This window comes from Cornus florida, unplaced genomic scaffold (assembly GCF_030987335.1).
Source record: "Cornus florida cultivar Cherokee Brave unplaced genomic scaffold, ASM3098733v1 CherokeeBrave_3.0.0_Hap2_Chr05, whole genome shotgun sequence".
In the NCBI taxonomy this organism is placed as follows: domain Eukaryota; kingdom Viridiplantae; phylum Streptophyta; class Magnoliopsida; order Cornales; family Cornaceae; genus Cornus; species Cornus florida.
The window spans coordinates 81397857-81421202 of NW_026775575.1; the positions used below are offsets into that span (position 1 = coordinate 81397857).

At 31.4% G+C, this 23346-nt stretch overlaps 2 protein-coding genes across 2 annotated transcripts; one reads left to right on the forward strand and one right to left on the reverse strand.

Moving 5' to 3' along the window:
- The first annotated feature begins 8348 nt into the window (after positions 1 to 8348).
- On the forward strand, positions 8349 to 10392 carry LOC132307140 (probable protein phosphatase 2C 24). The gene is made up of 4 exons (XM_059804818.1): positions 8349 to 9099; positions 9173 to 9484; positions 9569 to 9674; positions 9770 to 10392. Exons 1-4 carry the CDS (start codon positions 8632 to 8634, stop codon positions 10093 to 10095), a joined length of 1212 nt encoding a protein of 403 aa, XP_059660801.1. The 5' UTR covers positions 8349 to 8631; the 3' UTR covers positions 10096 to 10392.
- Positions 10393 to 12737: 2345 nt separating this feature from the next.
- Positions 12738 to 20872, reverse strand: LOC132307141 (methylsterol monooxygenase 2-2). The gene is made up of 7 exons (XM_059804819.1): positions 20632 to 20872; positions 19404 to 19541; positions 15327 to 15472; positions 15031 to 15150; positions 14711 to 14923; positions 14527 to 14607; positions 12738 to 13025 (listed from the first exon to the last, which is right to left on the reverse strand). The coding sequence occupies exons 1-7, from the start codon at positions 20662 to 20664 to the stop codon at positions 12941 to 12943; spliced, it is 816 nt and encodes a 271-aa protein (XP_059660802.1). The 5' UTR covers positions 20665 to 20872; the 3' UTR covers positions 12738 to 12940.
- Between the last annotated feature and the right edge of the window lie 2474 nt (positions 20873 to 23346).

Below are 23346 nucleotides of genomic sequence, written 5' to 3' on the forward strand. Positions count from 1 at the left end.
TCATTGGGGTCTTCAGTTGGGATCAGTGTATGTTTGGGGAGCAAATAAGCATGTCTAAGATGATGATAAACGATAATTATTCTGTTTCTGAATAGCTTGCTTTGGTTGAAAACTTTGAGATTGTTCTCATAGTTCTTTGTGTTTTTCAAAATTGTATTGGCTTTCCAGGTTGTAGTTATTGCCTTATTTCTGAAGTTGATGCCTTTGTAGGAGTGGACTGTGGGAGAACCTTTGGGGCTAGCTGTTAAAAGCGATCGATTGTTGTGCAAGGGAAAAATTTGCTAGTCAGGGACTTCAAGAGCAGTGATCCTTATTCTCTCCCATCACACACAAATTTCAATGATGAAGGGATTAATTTGGTCATGGTCCACGCCTACATACACATACACTTACACATATACATACGGACATGGATGAGGTGGAGAACAGAGAGATAGAATGGGTGGTGGAGATGATGGGCAGCGTCATCAGTGGAAAAGAGAGAAGAGGATTGGTGGCGATGGTGGGTAGCAAAGTAAGTGAGAGAGTGAGAGAGAGAGAGAGAGATGAAAAAAAAGGCAGAGAAAAAAAAAAATAGGGGCAAAGTGGTCATTTTAATAATAGTAGATATTTTGATTTATTATAATAATTTATTAAGTAAGAGTAAATTAATAATTATACTCCTCTGTTAGTAGGACCTTTAAGGAGGTATTTTGCTTACTTTTATAGTTAAAGGGAACAACTTGCTTTAAAAAATAATTCAAGAAGGCAGTACACAACATTGGTATAGCATAAGGGATATTTTGTTCTTTTGCCATTTTTATATTTAAATTGTGGGGTAATTAGTCAATTTTTTGACATGTGTAAATGATTTAATTTTTCAAAAATATAAAATAAATAATGATATTTTAATAACTTATTTAGTTTTTTTGTTTATCAAATTGTGAATTTTATAAAAGATTTTTTTATTTAGTTTGAATTAAATTATAATATTTAGTTGAGGATAATTTTTTAATTTATAAAATATCAAATTTTTCTTAAAGTAGTATATCATAAAAGTAATTTAATTATTTAACCTATTGACAAAATTGAAGCAATATGATAATTTTGTAATAGTGTAGCGCTGATTTTATGATTTTAATCTTAAAAAAAATAATAATAATAAATTAATATTAACTATGGCAGTGGTGAACTTGTACCCAACATGTGGTCAAAAAGTAACCCTGTTGAGCCGCTGCTTGGGTCGGGCTGTTGTAGCAAATTGTGAGTTGGTGTAAACATTGATCGCCACTTGGCACTATCATACCTTCCTCCTATCACTTTCATTTAAATAGAGACTGGTGCCAACAACACTCTACACGTGGATGGACTCCACCATTCGGCAATTATTTTGGTCCCACCTACCGTACTGTCCTACTTCTTTTGGAGAGAGTGCAGTTGTTTTGCCAGCAAATATTGTACACTTGGAAGAATCTCTGCGGCTTTTAACATTTCTGATGGGTCATAGCTAACAACTCTGTACTTTTTATAAAATACACTTGGAAGAATCTCCGGGACTTTTAACATTTCTGATGGGGTCATAGCTAACAACACTGTACTTTTATAAAATACACGTTGACAAATTAAATTTTAACACGTGGAAAGAAAATCTTCTGCTCATTTTGCTGCTTTTCCTCATCAAAGTTTGTCTACCTTCTCTCGTGTAAACCTAATCTCTATCATTAATTGTATTAATTGGTGGTGTATAAAAACAAATTATATTTATAAATAAATTCGGAAGAGTAGTAAACAAAAAAATTTAAACTTTGTTAAAGAGTGGTTTAGGGAGGGAGAGGAGAAATATTCATATTAGTATATTTTGAATGGTTGAGTTATATATTTATTTAAATAATATTTAGGTCTTCATTAATAAAGAGCAACAACATATTCACCGTTATATAAATTAATAACAAATTGACTTGTGATTTTTAATTACCAAATCAAAATTGGTATTCTCAAAAATGTGATTTTCACTAGTGAGAACCTAAATATTGTCCTATTTATAATGTGAAAACTGTTCTTCTAGAATGGTTATGTCTTCTTTAAAAAAATATATATAAACCTTTCAATAAAATTATGTCTTCTTTAGTAACACATTTTCAAATTTAAACACAAATTGTAACAGTTAACAGCTAAAAATTATTTCACAAACTCAAGAAAAGTTACATAACCTAAAACAGAATAAAACGGTTCATTCGGTTAAAATTAATGATGTTAATAAAACCTTACTTGATAGGCTAAAATCTGGCCTATAAGCTATCCAAGGCACATATTGGCACTGTTGAATTATGAACTGATACATTTTCATTGCAATTAAAGTCAGACAAAAATACATCAAACGTGACTAATTGGTCCCCTGTGTGAAAACATATACATGACCATTTTGTAAGCTTTAAATTCTGAAAGGATAATGGCATTAAATTCATATCTAGAACCACGTAAGTTTTTTATATATTTATATATCGATGTTGCCTTGACGAATAATGTACACCCATTTAATCTTAAAAAGATTTGCATCTCAATGTTTTATTTTGATTTTTGAATCTCAATGTTTTACTTTTATAATATTACTAGTTTAATAATCATCACATCACTCATTAAAAATAAAAAAAATTAAAAATTATCATCTTAAAAAGTTAAACTATAAACAATTAAGATGATAAGAATATATTTGACCAACATGCCAGTGGTCTAACGATACCAAATTCCTATTTTTCAAAGAGAAGTCAGGATGTGTGTGCGTGTGTGAGAGTAACCCAACTAGAAAAAAATGAAGAGTATATTTGATTTTTTTATTTTTTATTTTAATAATAATAAAAAATAATAGTAATAATAATAATAAATAAATAAATAAAAGAAGAAGAATAAGAAGAAGACAAATCAATCACACATTCAGCTACTTGAACTCTCATCGTTCAACAGCTAATAAAGTATTTGAAAGAATTCATTCAACCTATATATTATTATTTTTTTTTCAAATAATTATATATTCATCTTAAAAAGATTTGCATCTCAATGTTTATTTTGATTTTTGAATCTCAATGTTTTACTTTTATAATATTACTAGTTTAATAATCATCACATCACTCATTAAAAATAAAAAAAATTAAAAATTATCATCTTAAAAAGTTAAACTATAAACAATTAATATGATAAGAATATATTTGATCAACAGGCCAGTGGTCTAACGGTACCAAATTCCTACTTTTCAAAGAGAAGTCAGGATGTGTGTGCGTGTGTGAGAGTAACCCAACTAGAAAAAAACGAAGAGTATATTTGATTTTTTTATTTTTTTATTTTAATAATAATAATAAATAAATAAATAAAAGAAGAAGAATAAGGAGAAGACAAATCAATCACACATTCAGCTACTTGAACTCTCATTGTTCAACAGCTAATAAAGTATTTGAAAGAATTCATTCAACCTATATATTTTTATTTTTTTTCAAATAATTATTTATTCATCTTAAAAAGATTTGCATCTCAATGTTTTGTTTTGATTTTTGAATCTCAATGTTTTACTTTTATAATATTACTAGTTTAATAATCATCAGATCACTCATTAAAAATAAAAAAAAATTAAAAATTATCATCTTAAAAAGTTAAACTATGAACAATTAAGATGATAAGAATATATTTGACCAACAGGCCAGTGGTCTAACGGTACCAAATTCCTACTTTTCAAAGAGAAGTCAGGATGTATGTGCGTGTGTGAGAGTAACCCAACTAGAAAAAAATGAAGAGTATATTTGATTTTTTTATTTTTTATTTTAATAATAATAAAAAATAATAGTAATAATAATAATAATAATAATAATAATAATAAATAAATAAATAAATAAATAAATAAAAGAAGAAGAATAAGAAGACGACAAATCAATCACACATTCAGCTACTTGAACTCTCATCGTTCAACAGCTAATAAAGTATTTGAAAGAATTCATTCAACCTATATATTTTTATTTTTTTTTCAGATAATTATTTATTCATCTTAAAAAGATTTGCATCTCAATGTTTTATTTTGATTTTTGAATCTCAATGTTTTACTTTTATAATATTACTAGTTTAATAATCATCAGATCACTCATTAAAAATAAAAAAAATTAAAAATTATCATCTTAAAAAGTTAAACTATGAACAATTAAGATGATAAGAATATATTTGACCAACAGGCCAGTGGTCTAACGGTACCAAATTTCTACTTTTCAAAGAGAAGTCAGGATGTGTGTGCGTGTGTGAGAGTAATCCAACTAGAAAAAAACGAAGAGTATATTTGATTTTTTTATTTTTTATTTTAATAATAATAAAAAATAATAGTAATAATAAATAAATAAATAAAAGAAGAAGAATAAGAAGAAGATAATCAATCACACATTCAGCTACTTGAACTCTCATCGTTCAACAGCTAATAAAGTATTTGAAAGAATTCATTCAACCTATATATTTTTCTTTTTTTTTTCAAATAATTATTTATTCATCTTAAATAGATTTGCATCTCAATGTTTTATTTTGATTTTTGAATCTCAATGTTTTACTTTTGTAATATTACTAGTTTAATAATCATCACATCACTCATTAAAAATAAAAAAAATTAAAAATTATCATCTTAAAAAGTTAAACTATAAACAATTAAGATGATAGGAATATATTTGACCAACAGGCCAGTGGTCTAACGGTACCAAATTTCTACTTTTCAAAAAGAAGTCAGGATGTGTGTGCCTGTGTAAGAGTAACCCAACTAGAAAAAAACGAAGAGTATATTTGATTTTTTTATTTTTTATTTTAATAATAATAAAAAATAATAGTAATAATAATAATAATTATAAATAAATAAATAAATAAATAAATAAATAAAAGAAGAAGAATAAGAAGAAGACAAATCAATCACACATTCAGCTACTTGAACTCTCATTGTTCAACAGCTAATAAAGTATTTGAAAGAATTCATTCAACCTATATATTTTTATTTTTTTTCCAATAATTATTTATTCATCTTAAAAAGATTTGCATCTCAATGTTTTATTTTGATTTTTGAATCTCAATGTTTTACTTTTATATTATTCCTAGTTTAATAATCATCACATCACTCATTAAAAATAAAAAAAATTAAAAATTATCATCTTAAAAAGTTAAACTATGAACAATTAAGATGATAAGAATATAGGTACCAAATTCCTACTTTTCAAAGAGAAATCAAGATGTGTGTGCGTGTGTGAGAGTAACCCAACTAGAAAAAAACGAAGAGTATATTTGATTTTTTTATTTTTTATTTTAATAATAATAAAAAATAATAGTAATAATAATAATAATAAATAAATAAATAAAAGAAGAAGAATAAGAAAAAGACAAATCAATCACACATTCAGCTACTTGAACTTTCATCGTTCAACAGCTAATAAACTATTTGAAAGAATTCATTCAACCTATATATTTTTATTTTTTTTTCAAATAATTATTTGTTCATCTTAAAAAGATTTGCATCTCAATGTTTTATTTTGATTTTTGAATCTCAATGTTTTACTTTTATAATATTACTAGTTTAATAATCATCACATCACTCATTAAAAGTAAAAAAAATTAAAAATTATTATCTTAAAAAGTTAAACTATAAACAATTAAGATGATAAGAATATATTTGACCAACAGGCTAGTGGTTTAACGGTACCGAAATCCTACTTTTCAAAGAGAAGTCAGGATGTGTGTGCGTGTGTGAGAGTAACCCAACTAGAAAAAAACGAAGAGTATATTTGATTTTTTTATTTTTTATTTTAATAGTAATAATAATAATAATAATAAATAAATAAATAAATAAATAAAAGAAGAAGAATAAGAAGAAGACAAATCAATCACACATTCAGTTACTTGAACTCTCATCGTTCAACAGCTAATAAAGTATTTGAAAGAATTCATTCAACCTATATATTTTTGTTTTTATTTTTCAAATAATTATTTATTCATCTTAAAAAGATTTGCATCTCAATGTTTTATTTTGATTTTTGAATCTCAATGTTTTACTTTTATAATATTACTAGTTTAATAATCATCACATCACTCATTAAAAATAAATAAAATAAAAAAATATCATCTTAAAAAGTTAAACTATAAACAATTAAGATGATAAGAATATATTTGACCAACAGGCCGGTGGTCTAACGGTACCAAATTCTTACTTTTCAAAGAGAAGTCAGGATGTGTGTGCGTGTGTGAGAGTAACCCAACTAGAAAAAAACGAAGAGTATATTTGATTTTTTTATTTTTTATTTTAATAATAACAAAAAATAATAGTAATAATAATAATAATAATAATAAATAAATAAATAAAAGAAGAAGACAAATCAATCACACATTCAGCTACTTGAACTCTCATCGTTCAACAACTAATAAAGTATTTGAAAGAATTCATTCAACCTATATATTTTTATTTTTTTTTCAAATAATTATTTATTCATCTTAAAAAGATTTGCATCTCAATGTTTTATTTTGATTTTTGAATCTCAATGTTTTACTTTTATAATATTACTAGTTTAATAATCATCACATCACTCATTAAAAATAAAAAAAATTAAAAATTATCATCCTAAAAAGTTAAACTGTGAACAATTAAGATGATAAGAATATAGGTACCAAATTCCTACTTTTCGAAGAGAAGTCAGGATATGTGTGCGTGTGTAAGAGTAACCCAACTAGAAAAAAACTAAGAGTATATTTGATTTTTTTATTTTTTATTTTAATAATAATAAAAAATAATAGTAATAATAATAATAATAATAAATAAATAAATAAAAGAAGATGAATAAGAAGAAGGCAAATCAATCACACATTTAGCTACTTGAACTCTCATCGTTCAACAGCTAATAAAGTATTTGAAAAAATTAATTCATCCTATATATTTTTATTTTTTTTTCAAATAATTATTTATTCATCTTAAAAAGATTTGCATCTCAATGTTTTATTTTGATTTTTGAATCTCAATGTTTTACTTTTATAATATTACTAGTTTAATAATCATCACATCACTCATTAAAAATAAAAAAAATTAAAAATTATCATCTTAAAAAGTTAAACTATAAACAATTAAAATTAAAAATTATCATCTTAGAAAGTTAAACTATAAACAATTAAGATGATAAGAATATATTTGATCAACAGGCCAGTGGTCTAACGGTACCAAATTCTTACTTTTCAAAGAGAAGTCAGGATGTGTGTGCGTGTGTGAGAGTAACCCAACTAGAAAAAAACGAAGAGTATATTTGATTTTTTTATTTTTTATTTTAATAATAATAAAAAATAATAGTAATAATAATAATAATAATAATAATAATAAATAAATAAATAAATAAAGAAGAATAAGAGGAAGACAAATCAATCACACATTCAGCTACTTGAACTCTCATCGTTCAACCGGTAATAAAGTATTTGAAAGAATTCATTCAACCTATATATTCTTATTTTTATTTTCAAATAATTATTTATTCATCTTAAAAAGATTTGCATCTCAATGTTTTATTTTAATTTTTGAATCTCAATGTTTTACTTTTATAATATTACTAGTTTAATAATCATCACATCACTCATTAAAAATAAAAAAAATTAAAAATTATCATCTTGAAAAGTTAAACTATAAACAATTAAGATGATAAGAATATATTTGACCAACAGGCCAGTGGTCTAACGATACCAAATTCTTACTTTTCAAAGAGAAATCAGAATGTATGTGCGTGTGTGAGAGTAACCCAACTAAAAAAAACCAAGAGTATATTTGATCTTTTTATTTTTTATTTTAATAATAATAAAAAATAATAGTAATAATAATAATAATAATAATAAATAATAAATAAATAAATAAAGATGAATAAAAAAAAGACAAATCAATCACACATTGAGCTGCTTGAACTCTCACCGTTCGACAACTAATAAAGTATTTGAAAGGATTCATTCAACCTATATATATATATATATATATATATATTTTCAAATAATTATTTATTCATGGCGGTGAGAGGTGTGCCACAGTCCTGATATACAAGCGTCAACGAGGTGTGGACCCACACGTCAACGTCAAAAACTGCTACGTATGTGTTTCTAAAGTGGAGTGGACCACAAAAACTAAAGCAGAGAATAAAGAACGGAGAAAAAAAAAATTCTAAAGATCACATCAATCTCGTATTTTTCCACAACCTCGACACGTCTCACCAACACCTTGAAAGCAAATTTTAAAATCAAACGGTACATGTTTCTTTCCTATTCGACCACGTTACCCTACACGTGTCACACTTCAACGGACGGGTGAGGAGAACCCCAAGACAGGTATCCACTATGTTTAGGCGCAGAACCACTGCGTCACACTAACCTTACCTGCATGTCTGCCCCATCATCTTCTCGGGCACCTGCCCACTGCCCGTGAAAACCGAAAAGACTTTTCCATACAGAGACCCTTCACCTTTTTAATGGCGCGTCCCTGTGGTCGCACGAGAAATTTTTCTTTCTAATGGTTGATTGAGGTGTGTTTTTAGGTTTTCAGAATGATTTTGTACGAAATTTTGGACTGATTTCAAAAAATAAAAATAAAAATAAAAAATTTGAGTTCAGTTCGAACCAGAATTTGGATTAGTAATGGCGGACACCTGTTGTGATATAGTGAGTGAGAGCGAGGAGTCGCAGCCTCCGAGGCAGATTTCACGAGCGGCGAGGCGCCGGAGAATGGCGATCCGGAGGTATAATCTCGTCGGCGGTGCGGCCGTGCCTGAGACTGAGAACGAGCAGAAGCGTCAGAAGCTAGAACTCTTGCCGGAGACGCCTTCATGGGGGTGCGAGAACGCCGCCACCTTGGAGAACTGCGCAGAACAAAGCAGTTTGAAGATAGGTATGGGAAAATCGGTGATGAAGGAGATCTCGATTATGAGTCCTCCGATACTTGTTGATCCGGAGTTGTATCCGAAGTTCGGCGTGTCTTCAGTGTGTGGAAAGAGGAGAGACATGGAAGATGCGGTGACGGTCCGGCCGTCCTTTTGCCTGAGAGAGCACGGAAGCGTCACACAGTTACACTACTTCGCCGTTTACGACGGTCATGGATGCTCTCATGTATGTAGTTGTTGATTCTTGTAAAAATATCTTGAAACTGATAGGACTTTTCTCCATTGATGGAATTTTGTAGGTGGCGACGAAGTGTAGAGATCGATTACACGAACTGGTGAAAGAAGAGATAGAAAAACGATCAACGGAGTGGAAGATCGTGATGGAGCGAAGCTTCTCTCGCATGGACAAGGAGGTGATTGCGTGGAACGACGTCGACTTGTTGCGCGCCAATTGCCGATGCGAGCTCCAAACGCCGGACTGTGACGCCGTCGGATCTACGGCTGTAGTTGCCGTCGTAACACCACACAAGATCATCGTTGCAAACTGTGGCGATTCGAGAGCCGTTCTCAGTCGTAAGGGCAAGGCTGTTCCCCTCTCAATAGATCATAAGGTTAGTTCCTCATAAGTGAGTATTTTTACCGTACACTTTGCTAACATGAGCCTTGAGTGATGATATATATATATCGCTTTTCAGCCGGATCGTCCGGACGAGCTGAGCCGGATTGAAGCCGCCGGCGGCAGAGTTATATACTGGGACGGACCGCGAGTTCTCGGATTTCTCGCCATGTCGAGAGCCATCGGTGAGATTCTCGGTTGACATGGTGCTTTTAAAACTCCTCGGCGCATTTTAGCACGACTCACGCACGTTCTTTGTTACTACTATACTGTTGTGTAGGCGATAACTATCTAAAGCCATACGTCAGCTGCGAACCTGAAGTGGTGATCATTGATCGGACGGCGGAGGACGACTGTTTGATACTGGCGAGCGACGGGCTGTGGGACGTGGTGTCGAACAACACCGCCTGCGGCGTTGCGTTGATGTGCCTGAGGGGGAAGGCACCGGCGAGGGCGGAAGCGAGTTGGCCGGAGAGTGAAGCCGGCGGGGAGAACTCCGACAAGGCGTGCTTGGACGCATCCATGTTGCTGACGAAGCTGGCATTGGCGAGACAAAGCAGTGATAACGTAAGCGTGGTGGTAATCGATCTGAGGAGGAGCACGTAGAAATATATAAATGCGAAGCCCTTCGCTTTTTGGCTAATTCATTTTGTTTAGTAGTAGTTGTTTGGTTGGTTTATTTGAAGTGGGTGCTTAATTTAGGGTTAGGTCTGACGGAAGGGCTTTACAAGATGCAGTGGGAAACGGGGTGTTTGTGGGGTGGGAAAATGAAATAACTGACGGAAAATGGAAACAGGTACCAGAAGAGAGTCGTGCTTTTGTTACTGGTTTTCTAATTCCAAGTGAAATTTCATTTCATTTCAGTGGAGCAGTAAATATTAATTATATGCATGTGTTCATCCCTGACTTGTGTAGTTACTAGTTTTAAGCTTTTGCATTGGTGCGGCCTGTTAAATTGATGAGGAGGATTCGTTATCCAAGGGTCACGGAGTGTTTGGAACCGAGGGAGATGTCTGTCAGAATTATTGGCAGAGGAAGTAAATGGAAGGAAAATGATGGGGTCGGGTTTAGAAAGGAAAGAAAAAGAAATGATTATGATTGATATATGTGGTTGTAGATGTAGAGTTTTGAATATGAATTTATTTCAGTACTAAAATTTGATTAATGGATCATGTACGTCAATAACATTCAGTTACTCAAGCAACTAATGGATCTAGATGCAGGTTTTGGATAGGTTTAAGAATTGAACAAATTTTCCTAGCTAAAAATTTGTGTAGTTTTGTATCATTTGACGGAACTTGGTTACTACTTAATGTGGTGGTGATTTCCTGGGCAATGAATCTAAACTTTTATGCATGAAGCAGGAGGATAGGAAAGATACATTCATGATCAGATGATGCATACTTGCACAGGGCCTGCTTTGATTCGCCAAAGATTTGCTCCAGACTTGCATCAATAATTGAATTTGGTTGAAGACAGTATTAAGAGATTACTCGTCATCCTTCCATATTCTCTTCGACCTAATCATTGTTGATAACATTTTAGATTAAATTGTGTTTGAAACCAATCATATGAGTAGTTACACTTTGATCATTGGATAGAGGCTTCAAGAGATTGGAGGAAATATATATATATATATATAGTGGAGATCATCCAAATCCAAATCCAAAAATTCTACCCTGAATAGTCTCTCAATCTACAATTGTTGATACAATTTTATGTTCAGCCCCAAAAAAATGTTGATACAGTTGGTCTTTTAATCTAAAAATTGTTGTAATCTTAAAGATGTGAAGTAACAAGTGGAGAAAGCTTCTTATACCCATTTCACTTTTTAGTCGGAGGCGGTCGGATCATCTTGTCTTCCCGAATGGCACACCCGGATGCCTATGGACTGGTGGTTTGATTTGACACCGGATTAAGAACTGTGTTTAACTCTGATACTAATTGAAACGAATGGATAGTGTTACATACTTAGAAACAAAGCGTTGTTAAATAGTGTTGCATGTTCAGAAACGAGTGAGTATACAACCAGAACATTTTCCTTTATATATATACTTTTTAAAAATGTATAAAAATGCCCCCCTCCAATTTCTCCTTCCCCATGCATACAATGTGCCCTGAAACAAGGGAATCTGAAGGTCATATCAGAAATCTAAGGATGGGTCCGGGCGATATTCTGTGGGAAGGAAGTTGCAACACGGTCCCCCGCATATACGTGGTGCCTCGCCAGAATTGGAAAATACAGATGCACCACCAAAATTATTATTATTATTATTATTATTATTATTATTACTTATAGCAATGATAATCACTTTTTTTTTGCAATGATAATCACATTTGTTTGGTGGTGGAGGACTTGGCACCCATATACATCCAGTCAAATCACTTAATTTTTAATTTGGAACATGTGCCATCCAAAATTACATCTGTTGTGATTTTCTGTTTTCAATAGCTCCCATTTTTTCAGATTGTTATTGTGTTACTATAAATAAATATATAGATAAATACCACACCATAAGTGAAACAGGAAGATAAATTCCTCTAATATAATGGACAATTATGAAAATTCTCACGAAAAATATTCTTAGATATTGTATGCTTTCTCGTGAAATTTGAATGTCCACTAAAGTAGAGATATTGTATACTTTTTTCCGCGAAATATGAATGCCCACTAATTAAAGGGAGGACAGATCCGAGTAAATATTCAAACTCAAACGGCCGAATCTTTGACCCATCAAATTCTATGCAATTATTGTGTTCATGCTGGTGGAGTCTAGTCAAAGTCTACCTTGTATTGTTGGACTGCTATGATAAATGGCTTAAAAATGTTAGTGGGCTGACAATTTATCAAAGGACTGACTGCCCAATTTTTCTAGGATTTCTAATGATTTTCTCTGAATTTTATTAAAGTTCCATTCTAATTTGTACAGTGATAATGTTGGTTTGGAATGGACAGTTGAACCTTGACCAACAATGAAATCTACCATATCCAAGGATAACACTAATGTCTACTCATGTACAACTAAATGCATGTAATTTTACTTCTTCCACAGACTTTCTAAAGTTATTTCACAAATTTTTAACCACATTCACATCCCTTTTATCGCGATTAGATTAGGGTTTAAACGAGACAATCCAATAGTTATTATCATTTTAAATAAATGAATTCAACATAGCAATTATTAAATCTATGTTGGAGAACACAGGAAGGTGAAAGACTGAGAAATTGAGCATCATAACAAAACAAATTAGGAAAAAGAACAGAAGCTTCATTCATGTAGAGTAGAAAGGGACAAAACAAAACCAAACGAAGCCTGGCGCTGATTCCACACTAGACAAAGTAATACCAGAAAACAAGAACATAAAAGATGATGGCATACAAGCTGAGAAGAAACCCAACCAGACCATTCGAGATAAGAATTGATCCTGTGATGTTGTTGACAGGCTGATCTTATAGTTGCTTGCCCTCATCTTCTTCACCTCCGCAGCCCTTCAGTGCCTTCAATTTTCTGTAACCCTTGTCGGTACCGAATATCCTAACAAAGTTGTAGTCATTAAACTATGTCAAATATTATCTTATGTCACTTTAAATTTATACTTGCAACTTTTCCGTCATATCCTTTGTCAACGCACAATATTCAGAATAATAAAACAAATTATGCAGCTAGCAAGCATGGATTAATTCTATAGTACATTACTTTTGGGCTTATGTCCACTCCTATACACTAATTCCAAAGATGTTTCTATTATAAAAATGTAGAGGTTCTATTGTAACTCGGACCACATTCCAAAAGCTTATGTGCGAACACCGTCGTAACTTGAGAGAATGCAAGACAACACTCGTACAATGTAAATCACACCTAGAAGGGCACACAGAAACTTAACATGCATAACATAAGGCAGTCACACCTGTATCAGTCCTAGATTACGTAAACAAAATGCACTAGGTCCACTATTTGCACTAAAAGAGTATGTCAATAAAGTACGTAAAATGCACTTGGTCCACCAATCGCAGTCAAGAATATATCAAGAAGTAACTCCTCGTTTGCACAACCGTACAAGCAGTTACGCAGTAAGCATGGAGCGAATTATTTTTGACCTTTAACCAAAGATGCACTGGGGTAATTTATTTTGGCAGTTTTCTTTCTTTCTTTATGTTTTTCTTTCAGGCTAAATGGATGCATGGAGGGGTAGGAGAATAAAATATAAAAAAAAACCTCAGATATAAGAATCCTTCATTGTGAAGAAATTCAGATCCTATATATATGGATTTGTAGTCTTGTAGGATATTCAGAAAAGTATTGTAACTGACCCTCAATAGTTAGGGCCATACTCTCTTGAGACATCCTTAGATCACTAACTTCAACTACTTTCTCCTGAGCAAATGTTACTCTTCCCACAAGTTGAAAAAAAATAATTACGGAAACAACTTATGCCGCTACCAGAGGCTGGGGTCTATACCCATAACCAAACCATCTGAATGAGCATAGCCAAGTCCCAGCACATTGCATTTCACCCACAGCGATAATTGATTCATCTTCAATGACAAAAGATGTATACCAACATAAAGCAAAAGAAACTCCAAGTAATATTATTCTGACATGACAGACCTTAATTAAGAATCCCAGAAACTGAGCTCCTCTTACAGCAAGTTTTCATAAATCTCTCGCTCTCATTTTATTTTATTTTGGAGGTGGAGAGAGACAATATATATATATATACGAGTAAAAAACTTCAATTAAAAGACAACTGACATTCAAATTTCTCAAACTGGATAAATGGACCAAGTTTTCATGTGGTTAGTTGTCAGTCCCTTGAGTTCTTCTCTGGTAAATGCAGACTCAAAATAAAGTTTGTCATAAAGTCACAGAAGGGAGATAAAAAACACAATAAAAGTGTGTGCGCGCGTGCCATTAACATGTTTATCTGTGTTTCACAAACTTGATTGAGGTTATTATAGTAATCATTCTAATTATATATCCACAGTAAACAACAAAATGTTTATGCTTTAAAGCAGAACATATACCAAAAACTTACCAGTCCATGTAAACGAAGGTTGATGAGTAGTTGCCAGATTTTGTGTAAAGCAGGCGATGATGATAGTCATGAAAATCGGCACTGTAAATTCAATGAAACAAATTTCAGGCAATAGAGATAAGAAAACATAAATGACAGAAACAGGTTGTGCTAAGAATGAGCAGGAACAAAAGTATCTACTAACCCGCCATATAGAGGCAAGTAATTTGAGAGGCTCCAGGGGAAATGATAACCACAATGTGCTTCTACTGTCTCCAGGACTCTAAGTACCATCCACAGCCAGAGAGTTATCAGATGAGGCCCAGTGATAGCAGGACCAACAATTGTAGCAAATCCAAGGAACAGTATCTCAGCAGGGTGAGCATATTCTGATGTCAGTCCAAATGGTGTTGCATACCTGTAGATACAATAAGACACTGATTTCAACACCAAAAATAAAATAGATTTATAACATAATCCAAAATAAAAAGACAAATTATGCTAGGAAAGTTACTCTTCACTTACTCATGATGGACACTGTGAACATGTTTGTACAGCCATTTTGTATGTAAAATCCTGTGTCCCCAATAGAATACAAAATCCTCCAGGACGAAGTAGAATAAAATCTGTGTCGAAACTACTTTCCTGCTCGACCAAAAGGTTTTCAAGTTACTTCAAACAAGATTATATGGTTCGTCAAAGATGAAAACTTATAAGCATTTTATGGAATTAAGGAGTGTAAATTTATCTAGTGCAATAAAAGAAGACATGCAACAATGTCTGGAAAATTAAGCTTCAGTCCATAAAGAACCTGAAAGTACCAGGAGGGCAATGGGAGACTAGTTCGCATGCCCATGTATCTGAAGACAGGATAGGAAAGAATCATAACTGGTAAGTTGACACAAAAATGATACAGCAGCAACTGAGTGATACATTTCTCCTGAGCTGCAGGTGTGTTATTTTTTGTCTGCATTGGACCAGAAATCAATAATGACACTTGTAAGTACAGATCCAGCAAGATGAGGACAAAACAAGCATGATACATCAGAGAGGATGACAATATATTACATATCCCATTGGTACTGTCAAGAAATTGTTGGGGTTTTTTTGTCTTAAATTATTAACGCGAGACAACTTGACAACTTGTAAGACTTGCTATATTAAGACAGCATCTGCTATTACAAAGGAGATACATAGAGCTTTTCCCCCAGCAGTTTGATTAGATTGCGTCAGGGAAAACACAAATCAATACTAAAATATATCACACATGAGGCTCATTTTTGGCCATCACATACCCTAATGGTGTAACGAGAATATCATTACAGATCCAATATACTGTCCTACTAAAATCACAACCGCAATGGCTGTTTACAGTGTTGTAACGACCATTGCATGTCCTTATGGCGCCTTAACAAAAGATTCACAAGGCGAGGTTTACAAATTTCAATTTTGCCACTTTTTCCCGACTTTCTTTTTAAACAGTTTCAGCTTCTAAAACATAAAGAAAGCACATATTGATACACAATATCTAAACTTAAATCTTCAATCAAAAGTTTGGGATAAATCTATTTCTTTCCCTATTTTTCCACACTATTAAAGTTAAAACTTACATATATTTGTTGTCTGATATTAGATTTTTTAAGATTATTTACAGATATTGGTCCAGATTTATAATAAGGTTCATTGCCCTATGTTCTGTATGCTATGCCCAAAACAGATTTAGAGGAAGGTGAATAGATATTGAAAACACAATATCTAACTTTAAATAATTTTTAAAATTCAATTATCACGATTAACTGATATTAAATTATTTATCAATAAACATGTAAAAAATAGATTGCAGATTTTGCAGAAATATAAAGCAAAATGTTATCCACACACATGAACACTGATTTTTACGTGGAAAATTTCATAGAAAAAATTCACAGTATCTAGTTAAAGAAGATCAGATCCACTAACAAAAAAATGTATTATTACACACTGGGTTTACCAAAATCTAATCCCAAGAATCCCCTAGTTACCTCTGACCAGCTCACACCAAAAACTCCACCTAAATGGCCAAACTCTGCGTAGACAATGAATCCACTTCTCAAGCGATCCCCTCTTCCACCAGTGATTTAATTTTCAATGACTAGTCTATGGTTGTTTGTGGTCGAATTGATTGTCATGCTAAAATATATGTTCCGACACACACCATCTATATGAATGATGAATGAAACAAACTCCAGCAATTAAATTGCTAGGATGCAGTCTATACCTCACCAAAAAAAAAAAAAAAATTTGAAGCTCTACAAATATGCTCTCAATATGCTTGGTGTGTGCTGGCATAGGTTTTCTGAAAGCATAGGCTCTTTATATAGACTATGGAGGATGAAAAGATTAGGATTAAAAATAATTAATCGGATTTAGTAACTGCTGTTTTGCATCCTTGATCTACAGATAAAAGTTAAAACCTACTCTAGTTAGTTTTATTAGGATTCTGATTTCCAAAAACAGTTTAATGCATTTTTAAAAACTATGAAGATCTAAACATGCAGCTTATAAAACCGAACATGCAATCACATGAATGAATGCACATGAACCGTAAATTGGTGAGTGCACAATGTCGAGTTGACCAAACCTTTTTTGCCCTTGTTGAAGATTTGAATTCTCCAATTTTCCCTTGGACAGAGGTAACTCAACTAACAAACTTATCTAACTTTTAAAACATAAACAAAAGCCATTTTTTTTCCTTAGTTGTACTCACACACACATGCCTCCATGGAGGCTCAAACTCCTAACCTCCCTTTGGAAAGTAGGGGCCTAGTACCGCTAGGCCATAGGCCTGTTGGTAACAAAAGCCAAATTCAATATTACAAACTCTGTTTCGGACAAATTATTCCAACCAAAGTCCTATTGACCTAACACAGTAAATGGTTGGCAGAGGAGGTGAAAATTGACTGTTGCAATTGAGTTTTATTGGAGGCTGTCAACTGTCAACAGGAGTATTGGAAGTGTCATAGGCTATTAGTTAGTGGTGAGAATTGAGAGGAAAAGGAGAAAGTTTACACAAGGTATGGTAAGAAAGAGATGCATTCTAGGAAATGTAACTGATTGGTAATTGTCGTGGAGCTTTTAAAAGGTGAGGATTACTTCCATAATCTAAGGTATCATCTACATCGCATGAATATGAGATTAATCCCGAACATGCATATGGAAGAGAAAACCTCAAATAAATAGACGGAATTCTAATGTTCTTTTCTTCTTAAAGAATGATTACCACAAATAATTTATTATGGCATCCTCACATGATTATTTGAACTCTTTTCATTTCTACATTGTAAGCAATGAGTTCGCAAAATCCAATTAGCATTACATTCAGGTTTTCTTTTTCATGTTTAAATGCATTTTTGGTAAAATATATATATATATATGGATGTGGTGTGATAGCTCAGTGGTAGAGCATGTGTTGCTTGTGGCCAAAGGCCCAGGTTCGAATCCCCACTCCATTAGTCAGTATTAGTAAATAACTATTTAATTAAATTATTTACTCATCAAAAATATATATATATATATATATTATGAATCGGGCTTCTGGGTTATACTACAACAACAACAACAACCAAGCCTTTTCCCAATTACTTGGGGTCGGCTACATGAATCCCATGTTTCCACATGCTATCACATCTTTCTTTACTAACTCTACCCACATTAACTTTGGTCTTCCTCTTCCCCTAATATTACCCTCAATGCGACTATGTCACTTTTCCTAACTGGCGCACTTAAAGCTCTTCTTTGCACATGTCTAAACCATCTTAACCGATTATCTCCAATTGGTGCTACTACAGCCATTACCCGAATGTGAATCGTTTCTCGGTTATAGCAACTTAAAATTCGATATAAAATTCATCATCCATGTGAATCATCCATATAAGTTCATAGATTCATTAAAATTTATTAAAACTCCAATGGGCTCTAGGATTAAGCATGTGTAGGTACAGTTTCAGGGAGCTGTGCAATGAAGAAAAATTCATGACTCTGGTAGTCACATTAGTAACCTTATGTGTTACAGCTTGCATCCATGTCACCGCAACCGTTATCGTTAAGATGGCTCTAACCAATTTTTTTTTTTTTTTGATAAGTAAAAATATACCATATAGCTGTTACCATTATTTAAAACCTTCAATACACCAACTTTTCTCCTTTGGTGAAATTTATAATCCACCTATGACATAATTGCCACTTCTTTGAGGCACATACAAGTAATTATAAAAAAAAAAAAAAACGATATGTTACATCATCCATGACAACGATTTGTTACATCATCTCAAATAAACTGCAGAGTTAATAAGTGATGATAACCAAAGAAAAGAGAGAGAAATGATGTAAGACGAGGTGCATGCAATAGCACATGCTCCAATTACAATTTATTAAAATTGAAGACATGAATAACTATAAAAACATGTAAAACCTGATATGCATTTCCACATTATTAAGAAGTAAATTCTATATGCTAAGTTCTAAATGGCCTACCAGATACACATTTCCACATTGTTAAGCAGCATATCAACAAAACAGTATCACAGCTAATATCCTACAAGACTACACATGAAAAATATGTAAATTGAAACAGTTGAGTTGAATATAAAAAGCTTGCCATGGTTGGAGCATGAGTTTCCTTAGAGGCACTAGTCCTTTTTGTAGATACTAAGCAAGCTAAAAAAAAAATTGAAACTAAAGCGATGCCACAAGGCCCAAAACAAATGTAAAAATAAAAGAAAAGGAAGAACATCATGTTGCAAATGATAAACACATAGAATGCCAATCACTAATTCAACTTGAAAATTTATCATCACGTGAAATTTTTTAATTATTCCAATTCACCATTGGCAGAAAAGTCAGTAGAGTAAAAGTAAAACCTGAATCTTATACTTGCTCAGCCACCCTGCCCTTTCAAAATATATAAAGGGAAGTCCCGATAAGAAAAATACACTTTCATGAAGAAAGAAACTTCCGAGACATGCCAGTTGAAAGTCACTGAAATGACTGATTACATACTGCACAATAAACGAATAACAAATTCACAAAATGATAATTAGATTTAGATAATAACAATTAGGACTGCATAGAGCAAGAAACCCGCAATAAAAATTAAACCATGCAACCGACCATCATTTGAAATCACGAAAATCTCAACATTGAATTGAGACAAATTTTCTTTCTTAAAGCAAATATTAATTTCCAACACAGATAATCTCAATCAAGATTCAGTGTTGGGTCAACATATTTGATGATATCATATAAAGGCAAAAGGCAAGCTTCTTTCTGTTTTTCTTTTTTTGTCAGACTTATCATTCCAAAAATACACAAGTCCTTTTATCTAAAGGAATGATAAAAGTTTTAGTTCAAACAATTTAAATTGTGCTACATTATGCATAAGCCTGCTATTCACTAAATTCTCCGCAAAGAAAAAGGATACCTGAAAGAAAGAGGGATAGATTATGTGGTTATGTGTGGTAAATACTAGCACATGGGTTCAAAGAACTAGGGCAAGACATTAGGCATATATAAATTGGCATAAGCTTTGAGATAAAACTGGCCATCCTCACAGTTTATTTATCCCTTTCCGTAGATTAATTTTCCACTGCCTAAGAGATCTAAAAGCAGACAGTCCTAGGCAATGCATACTCAAATAAGCTGTTTATAATGGTCTAGGTACATCAAATCTCAACCTTTTCCATACCGGTGCCCCTTCCTCCATTGCAAGGTGCCAACTATTTATAGATACACTGATACAGAACCTTATGAACTTCAATTAAGTACCAAGAGTCCACCATATAACCATATATTGTGTAAAGCAGACGAACCTACAGAATTATCGATTCAATTGACTAAAACTACTTACTAATATCATATAACAAATCTGCTTCAGCCTATCATTCATAATATATAAAGATAGATATATATCTCGGAAATAGGGTACGTTTGAAAAAGCAGACTATTTTAAGTGTCTGAGAGTATATTTGTTGATTCAATAGATCGAGAACTAGCAATGCATGGTTATGAAACAAGAAATTTGAAGCAAAGTGAGTGAATCTAGGGCAAAAACAAAGGATATGAAGAATTGAAGTAGTTGGAAAACAATACCAGCCAACCAGATTCGATGATCGATGCAGCCATTGTAATCGGAGACGACGGAGTTGATCTATCTCCGGTGGGCGGAGAGATTTGGGCGGTAGAGAATAGCAACAGAAGAAAATGGTAGAGTTTGGATGAGCACTAAACTAAACACGGAAACAAGGCCATGAGATACGACAGACTGTCACGGGAATCTGAGCTCGTGGCCTCTCTCTGTCTGTCTCTCTACACACTCTAACTATGTGTCTATACATTACCCGCACACGCATTATATACACACACTTCAAGCTTTATTATGAGTGCGACTTCGTCACTAGGTGGGGACTGGGGATGTGGCCTTTTCGAATAAACTTGTTAACTGATTGCTAAATTTTGAAGCCCATCACATTTCAAACCTATATTTCTAGAGTAAATTACGCTGACCTAAAGCGTACAAAGTTTTTCATATCTTTTTTTAATTTAATAATAATTTAATAAAAAAAAATTATCAAACTAAAAGACTCTATTACCTTTTTACTTATATTCTCATTTTGTAAAGGCTATATTATTTATTTATTTATTTATTTTTTATCAAACTAAAAGACTCTATTACCCTTTTATTTATTTTCTCATCGTGTAAAGGCTGTATTATTATTTTATTTTTAAAAAATAAATAAATAAATAAACCTAATCAAATATCATGAACAAAAAAATATATTTAATTTTATAAAATTTAATAATATAAAATTAGTAAGAAATTGATATTTTACATTTTGATGGCATTTAATGATATTTTTATCATTTCATGCCAAAATATGAGGTTATTGAGATCTTTTGATACAATTAAAGGGCAACTTAGTCATTTTTTAAATTTTTAATAAAGTGTCATTAATCACAAGAGTCAAATCTCATATGAGATCAAAGTAATAAAGACTAAGTACTCTACATATGTATAATTTTTCAAAATCTCGAGAAAGATCACTATAATTTAGGGGGATAAAAAAATGATCACTATAATTTACCTATATTTTTACGTTATGTATTTTCCTTTCAAACAAATACATCCATCCCCCTTTCAAAATGAATGCACAATACTTGTTACTTACCTACTCACTAATCAATAGAGGTAATCCCTTTTAGTTATTTATGTGATCTAATCTTAACACGTCGTCTTTAGTTACTCCTAACAAAAATAAATAAATTAAAATATCTGACTCCATTTTCTTTATTTATTACTTTTCTAAACTTGTAATTAAATGATATAAGTGTATTTCTGATCAACCATATCAACCCGTGAATAAGTAAGTACGGTCGAAAATGAAATGACAAGTTTTGTTAAATATAAAACATAGATTTATTATTTAAATAAAGAAAAAGGCAAGAAAAGAAATGCAATGATAGTGCATTTATTTAAAAGGGAGTGTATATTTGTCATTTAAATAAAGGAAAAAAAAAAAAAATAGTATTCAAATCACCAATGAGTCTAATTTTTATATTCATTCAAAGTCAGTTGGTCTTTTATTTATTTGTCTTTTTATAGACTAATTGTTTCTCTCTTCCAACCTCGATCTATATATAAAGCTTAATATATTTTTTACATCCAATTAGTCTGTTATATATATATATATATATATATATATATATATATATATATATATATATATATTCTTTTATTTATATGTCTTTTAAAAACTTATCATTTATTTATTACCAACATCGATCTATATATATAAGCTTAATATATTTTATATATCCAATTAGTCTGATTTTTATATTCTTTCAAAGTCAGTTGGTCTTTTATATATTTGCCTTTTTTATAAACTTCATATTTATTTCTTACCAACATTAGCAAAAAAAAAAAAAAAAAAAAATTCTTACCAACGTCGATCTATATATAAATTATTAATTTTTTTTATATTTTGTATACATTTCTTACAAATAACTAATCATGTGTTTTTTACATTAGTTTAAATTTTGTTGGCCTATTACATATTTGTACTTTTATTAACTTTATTATGTATCTCTAATTAATGAAGGTATACATTCCTAACAAATAATTTATCATAAGTTTACATTATTTTAAATTTTGTTCTTGCTGACCCATTATTTGTTTGTACTTCTATGAATTTTATTATTATTATTATTATTATTATTATTTATCTCTAATTAACGAAGGTATACATTTCTAACAAATAATTTATCATATGTTTATATTATTTTAAATTTTGTTGACCTATTACTTATTTGTACTTTTATGAACTTTTTTTATTGTTATGGAAAATGATTCTTGTATCAATTTGTTGTAATGAATTGCTGAGTTTTACTTTTTTTTAATCAAATAAGATAGTGATTTTTAATTGGTTAATCTATACAACAAATAAAGGAGTGAGCCTACACTTACTTGTAAATATGCATAAATAATCAATTAAAAACATTCATTATTACTCCATATTATTTATTTCTAATTAATGAAAGATTGCTGTGTTCCTACTAACCTTTCAAATTACGAAGTCAATTTTATATTTTTTCAAATTCTGTTGGCCCTTTTATTTAGCCTTTTACTTAGGAAGGCAATATTGGCATTCTATTTTTCAATATTTGTATTACAATCTTAAATGAAATGACAATTCTAACCTTACTTTTTATAAATAAATAATTATTACTTTTCAAATAACACAACTGTCCTTTAATATTTTCTCTCTTTATCTTTAATTTTTAATATTTTAAGTATCTTTTGACATCACA

What these genes read in the sequence shown, in the direction of transcription:
- LOC132307140 (XM_059804818.1), top strand. Translation starts at nt 8,632, where the DNA reads ATGGCGGACACCTGTTGTGATATAGTGAGTGAGAGCGAGGAGTCGCAG. An exon ending in ACGGTCATGGATGCTCTCAT is followed by an intron (nt 9,100 to 9,172) that starts GTATGTAGTTGT and finishes GGAATTTTGTAG; the next exon opens with GTGGCGACGAAGTGTAGAGA. An exon ending in CCCTCTCAATAGATCATAAG is followed by an intron (nt 9,485 to 9,568) that starts GTTAGTTCCTCA and finishes ATCGCTTTTCAG; the next exon opens with CCGGATCGTCCGGACGAGCT.
- LOC132307141 (XM_059804819.1), bottom strand. Translation starts at nt 20,664, where the DNA reads ATGGCTGCATCGATCATCGAATCTGGTTGGCTG. An exon ending in TACTTGCCTCTATATGGCGG is followed by an intron (nt 14,608 to 14,710) that starts GTTAGTAGATAC and finishes TTGAATTTACAG; the next exon opens with TGCCGATTTTCATGACTATC. An exon ending in ACCTTCGTTTACATGGACTG is followed by an intron (nt 13,026 to 14,526) that starts GTAAGTTTTTGG and finishes CAACTTTGTTAG; the next exon opens with GATATTCGGTACCGACAAGG.